Source organism: Leptonychotes weddellii, chromosome 15, assembly GCF_054177405.1.
Source record: "Leptonychotes weddellii isolate Sample4059 chromosome 15, ASM5417740v2, whole genome shotgun sequence".
NCBI classification, from domain to species: domain Eukaryota; kingdom Metazoa; phylum Chordata; class Mammalia; order Carnivora; family Phocidae; genus Leptonychotes; species Leptonychotes weddellii.
Genome location: NC_138383.1, coordinates 33,212,036 through 33,218,308, shown reverse-complemented (window position 1 = coordinate 33,218,308; position 6,273 = coordinate 33,212,036). Strand labels below are relative to the sequence as shown.

The 6,273-nt window shown below is 56.3% G+C and overlaps 1 protein-coding gene across 1 annotated transcript; it reads right to left on the bottom strand.

Annotated features, from left to right (window-relative positions):
* Positions 1 to 1,630: 1,630 nt before the first annotated feature.
* Positions 1,631 to 5,401, bottom strand: LOC145717379 (acid-sensing ion channel 2-like). Its single transcript, XM_081805374.1, has 2 exons — positions 5,309 to 5,401; positions 1,631 to 3,029 (listed from the first exon to the last, which is right to left on the bottom strand). The coding sequence occupies exon 2, from the start codon at positions 2,944 to 2,946 to the stop codon at positions 2,347 to 2,349; it is 600 nt and encodes a 199-aa protein (XP_081661500.1). The 5' UTR covers positions 2,947 to 3,029; positions 5,309 to 5,401; the 3' UTR covers positions 1,631 to 2,346.
* Positions 5,402 to 6,273: the final 872 nt, after the last annotated feature.

The following is a 6,273-nucleotide window of genomic DNA, read 5'->3' as shown; positions in this document are numbered from 1 at the left end:
CCTCTCATAGAGGCTCAGCATGGCTTCCCACTGCGATCAAAGGGTGAGAAAGATCAGCCATTCACCTGGGGTCTCCTCCGGAATTCCTGGACTGGGAGCCCTTTTTGACACTTCCCGAACAGCTTGGGGATCCAGCCCTGAGGCTCACCCCCTTTTCAGTGCTGGGGGAGGTCATACATTGAGGTTAGTCCAAGGGGGAACACACAGCCAGATCAGTCCTGGATTTGGTGAGGATGGCAGATAATGACATGCCACTCACTATGTAATAAACCATATCCACAAGCAACATTACTATTTGAGAGACATCCTGGAGAGGTCAAAGGCCCAGGTAAGGCTTGAAGGCCTGATCTTTGGCCTCTTGGGACTCCAGTAACTCAAATGATGGGCCAAGTGCAAAACAGCATCCATGGGTCAAAGAACCTTTCCTTGGAAATGGAACCTGATCATGAATTGAGAGGAAATCACTAGTTGGATACGCAGTTATGAGGATGCTTGAGAACCTGGCCCGGGGTCTGCTACCGACGTCAGTTTCTCTCTGTGTGTGATCCGTGTGTGTTCAGGCAGACAGAGGAACAGCTGAGCGCATTTTCGAGCTGCAAGGTGCAGTGGTGAAGCTGAGCGTTACCACGGCACTAGAAAGCACGGGTGGGAGACAGGGATGGTCTCAGCCTTCAGGAATGAGGTACTGTCCCCTTCTCTCTCAAGCCACCTAAGACATCATTTGTGCATGACATGTTTTAGGGTCCTGTTTGCTCCATTTAGAAGGGCTTCCAGTATGGCTGGTCCCTTCCCCCAGCTCAGACCCTCTTCCTCTTTAGTATAAATACACTACCACTGATTTTGTTGTGCTCTCCCTCACAGTGTTTGAAACAGAGAGTAAAAACAGCTCCCCCAGGAAACAGAGCTCTATGGGATGCAAGGGGAGATGCCGCTTCCTCCCCAGCACTCTGGGCTTTTCCAGAATCACAGGCAGCCAACTGCTAGCACAGGGGCTGCAGGCAGAGCCTGGCTGTGGCATTAACAGAAACTCAGAGCAAGGGGCCGGCAGGCAGTGGATCTGAGAGTGGGTGGGGAATGGAGACACTATCAGCAAGGCGGGGCAGGTCTCAATTAGGCAGAGGGCCCAGACAAGTGCTCATGACAGAGTCCAGTTCCTTTGCAACTGCTGCACCTGCCATCCAGAACCTACCATGGCCATTTGGCTCATGGCTCTGAGACTCCAAAGCTCTGGGTCCTCCCTAAGGCAGCTATGAGAGAAGCAGCCACCCTGGGCTTCCAGACGGTCCCACGGCCCCCGATGCCCCAGACTTGCCTGGAAGCAAGGAGGGGTCTTGCAGCTGCAGTCGCAGGTCACCCTTATGCCGAGTTATGCCTAGCAGTCCACTAATTGGGCAGAGAACCCTGGCAGCGACGGGTCTCCTCCCATCCCTTCTCTGCCCCTCTAGGAAGCCCCATCCTGAACGTGAGCCACATCCCCCTCCGCCTTTCGTTTTTACTCAGCTCCACACTCCTCCTCCAGGCTTTCCAATCCCACAGCTGCTTGCCCCCTCCCCACACCCCTCCTCTCGCAACCACGTTGGTAAGCGACTGCACAGACAGCAAACCGAGCCTTTGAGTTTCAAGCTGAAGCTCCCAGACAAGCCAGCCTGGACCGCCTCACCCTCACGGGCACCTCACTGACCATCCTCCTACACACGGGCCTCCACTTAACACGCTCTTGTTGGGCCCAAGCACCCTGGACATCTCTTTGCTTCTGACCTGCCAGCAAACCAGATGGAGACCCGGGGTCCCCCAGCTTCTCCGCTCCCCACACGGAGCTCGGAATCCACACAAGGAAAGGAAACACCGAGACTTCCAACTCTGTGCAGCATCACCTGCTCCAGCAAGCTCCCAAAGCCACTGGAACCACCCAGGCTGTCTGGGGCCCCACACCCCCTTCTCTGGCAGCTTTAGCTCCAGCCCAGCCCACAGGATGCAGTGCCTGATGCCACTTCCGAGCAGAGAAAGAGAGAGAGAGAAAAAAAAATGCCACCTCGTCAATGACAAGCTGTTCCAATCACACAGCTCAGATACCAAGTGCCCTGGACAACAGACAGCTCAGGCCTCCTCCCTCTGGTTGGGAGGAAGCCAGCTCAGCACATCTGGGGGAGCAATCCCCCACCGCAGGCCCCCCGCTCACCCTCCACATCTGACCAGACAACCGTGCCCCATGCCAGCAAGCAGACTTCTCCGACCACTTCCAACAACTCCGGCCAACTGCCCCCTTGGCCTTCAACTCAGACACCACACTCTCTCTCCTGCTCCAAAGCACAGAGAGACACCCCCCCCCCCCCGGCGTGGCACTTCTCAAGAGAACCAAGCGCAAGAGTGAGCTGAAAGCCAAGTACTCACCGTGGTGAAGTCCTGGTGGCCGCACTCCTGCCCTTTGAACTTGCAGTAGAGCATCATATCCTTCAGGTCGTGGCCCACGCGATGCAGAAACTCCAGCATGCTGAACTGCTTGGGTTTGTAGTGTTTGAAGTTGGCCTTCTGCCGCAGGGCCTCCAGCACCGTGGGGTCGGCCAGGTGCGGGTCTGGGATCTGCAGGTTGACATCGAGCAGGGCCAGCAGCTCCCCAGCGTGGTACAGGTCATTGGTGGTCAGCCTGGAGAACCGGAAGCCATTGAGGTTGCAGAGGGTCACAGCTGGGAAGACCAGGCTCTGGGCCACCACCTCATCCACCTTGGTGACGTGCTGGTAGGAGAGGTAGTAGGACACCCTCTCGGAGCTCTCCACCAGCAGCAAGCCCAGGGAGCCCACGAAGGCCACGGCCCAGAGCACACGCCGGATGGTCATCGGCCCATACACGAAGATGTGGCGGATGCCGTGCAGGGTGGAAGTGTTGGCGAAGATATGGATGCTCGAGGGCTGCAGGCTGCCCTCGCTGGGGCTCTCCTTGAGGTCCATGGGGACCCTGTGCAGTTCCGCAACTGGCTTCAGGATGATCCAATTTCAGGGAAGAGTTCCCAGTCCTCGGGCTCCGCTCAAACCTTGACGTTCAAGGGAGAGAACACGGCAAGGCAACCATCAGGCCAGGCGCCTTGAGTTTATCCTGGGAGCCCAACCGCACGCTGCCAGGGGTGAGTGTTTATATAAATCCATTCAAACTCTAGCTCCTGATTTTTTCCAGGCGATAAGGAGGGCTGGTTTTATTTAGGGAGACACCAAGGTGATGTGGAAGAGATGTGGGTGGGAAGGGAGAGCTTAGCCAATGGAAATAAAGTCCTCCCCCCTACACACGCCACTAGAGACAAGATTAAAAGCGAGAGCGAGGGAGAAAATGCTTCAAACAAGTCGCTTGGTAGCCCGGAGCCTGTTAACCGGTGCATAATGCCCCGCGTTGAGCATCCCGGGGATGTCGCGCGGCCACGCTGATGCACTGCGGGCGGGTGCAGCGCGGAGCCTCCCAAGCCGCCGATGCTCCGCTCCGCTCGGCTCCCCGGCGCCGCTCTGGACCCCGGATTCCGCTTCTCGCCGCCGGCCGCCGGCCCTCCTCGCCGCCTCCTCCAGGCCCCCTCTCTCGGGCGGAATTCCAAATGCCGGCGAGCCGCGGCCAGCGCCCGGAGAGGAGGCAGCGCGCGTCCGCGTAGAGGCGCGGACCCGGAGGCTGGCAGGACGCGGGGGCTCCACGGGCCTCGCCTTCCCCCCCTACCCCGCCTCCCGGAAGTAAGGCGAGACCCAGAGGGCGCCGAGCGAGCCGGCCTCCTCCCCTCCCCCGCCCCCCACCCCGAGCTGCGGGGGTGGGAAGGGGGGCGGGGCGGGAGGTGGGGGTGGGGCTGGCGGGGACCCGGTGAAAGTTTCTTTTTGGCCATTTTCGGAGGGAGCTAATGGGGGCCACTCGGGGAAGGTGGGGAACTGGCCCTGGGAGTGAGGACGTGACACCCCTCCCCGTGGATGCAGGGAGGCACAAACATTCCTTTGCCGGAATTCTGCTCCCAGGTCACACTCAGCCTGGGGTCTCCAGCGGGGAGATGCGGAATGTGGGGAAGGTAAGGAGCAATCTAAAACCATAGTGCGTTCTGCCGCTGGCCAGCAGAGTGGGAAGGGAACATTCCGGGGAGGAAGGAGCCCCTCCTCAGGTGGAAGAGCCAGGCGCCCCTTGGAGACCCAGAGAAAGAGCAACAAGTAGACCCCCCCCCCTCCCCGGAACTGCTGTCTCAAGGTTCTGTATCTGAAGAAGAAAGACAGCTGGGGTTCCAGGTAGGGCTGGCTGCATTCCCTTTGGGCTGTGTTTGTGTGTGTGTGTGTTCTGCCCCAGGGTTTGCCAGATGGAAGCACAGCTGGAGATAGAGGTGGGAGCAAAGGATTGGGGTTTCAGCCACCTACCTCCTTTTCCTGAAAATCCCCTGGAAGTCAGCCCCTGCTAGCAGGTGGGTGTGACTTGCCTGGGTGCCAGGGATCAAATGGCTGGAACCTTATACAACTGGTGATGCTAAATCCCATCAGGAGGAAAGGAACAGAAAGTTCCAGTGGCCAACCCAATGCACACAGCCAAGCTGGGGCAGAGCCACACGAAGGCGCCCTGTTGAGCCAACCTGGTGTCCCCAGGGCAGGCCAAGCTTAAATACTCCTTGGAAGGCATTTGAGAAGAAAGCAGCCTCGGGAATGTCCCTCCTGGTTTGTATCTGCTTCGTAATATTTCTCTATCACATCTGCCCTCTTGCTAACCCAGATCCAAACAGAGCAGTGTCAGAATGCTCTCTGAGGCAATAAACATGTGGCATTGAATTAGCAGTGTATTGATCCTGGGAGCTCGGAGCACAGAAGCATTGCAAGGAAGCACAAATGGGAGAGGCTAGCCCACCTCACATGTGTGCCGTCTCAGAGGTCCCAGACCCCGGCGTCTAGATAGGCAGAGGGTTTGCAAAACAAGGGGGCCAAAAATAAGACTCTATCCTCTGTCAAGGCCTGTGTGAGGCTGTCTTATCTCCCTTCACCCTTCCTGCCATCTTGACAGGTGTGTGTTGTTGTTGTTTACCTCTATTATACAGATAAGAAACTCACAGAAGTGAGGTGCCCTCACCAGGTTACACAGCTATTAAGTGCCAGAGCTGGGCCTTGAACTCAGGCATGCTTGCCTCTGAAACACAGGCTCAGAAAGCAGATCCAAACACTCCTTCCCACATGTAGGAAGGGGACAAGCATTTCTATCCCACTTCCCCTTACACACACACACACACACACACACTCACACACTCACCACGTACCAACTGCACCAGACACTGTGTTGGTTTTGGAGAAACAAAGAGGAATAAGACACATTTCTTACCCTTGATAACGCAGGGTTCAATGCAGGCAGAGGCGGTGTTGGTTTGCAGACTGGCCCCTGGACACAAAGGGCGAGGAGAGATCAAGAAAGAGGCAGACCTCTCCGGAGTAGTAGGTGGTAGGTTGTATTAGTAAGGGAATTTAACTAACTAACGAGGCTTGTCTTGAGCTTTGCAAGTCGTATACATCTCCACGCCCGCTTGCCAGAACCTTAAATGTTTATGTAGAGGCTTCACTGGATTCAGTCACATATACCATCTTTACAATACCTCGCTCCCTCAAAGCTGTGTCCTTGGGCACCTTCTAGGATGGGGAAGGCAAGCGGAATGCACATTGCAAGGACAGGGGAGGGGGTGAGGAGCCTCTGATTGCCCTGGGTCAGGCTCGGGGTTAAGCAGCGGTCACGTCCTCTCAATCATCCCTTCCAAAATTTCACCCCTCGTGACGGGTTCTTCTAACCGCACGGGCCCCTCCTCCACCGTGTGCCTGAGCAGTCAGCAAGGAGTTTCACCTGCGTGGAGGTGGCTCATTTGGGGCAGCTAACCAGCTGCATTGAGCTGGATACCACAGCAACAGTATAAGCACATGCAAGAGAAAACACAAATTAAGATAATTATCCCCAAAATCACTTTTTTTCCCTGAAGAGCCCTGTGATCTGCACCACTGATTTATGAAGTCCCCTAGTTGGGGATCAGATCCCCCAGGACGCTCACCTCTGTCCTCATATGATTTAATAAAGATGAGACATCAGCAGACTCATCAGGTATGAGCAACAACATTCTGTTTGGATGATGGCACTGGGGCCTCCTTGCGAGGCAGTAATGGCCAAGGCCATCTTATTTTGGAGGACAGCTTTTTCCAATAGACATTTCAGCATTGGGTGGAGACAGGCTTTGCCGGTTCCCACTTAAGCCCTGCTGGGTGAATTTAGTAAGGGCTTCTGCGTGTGCTCTCTTCCAGGCCAGT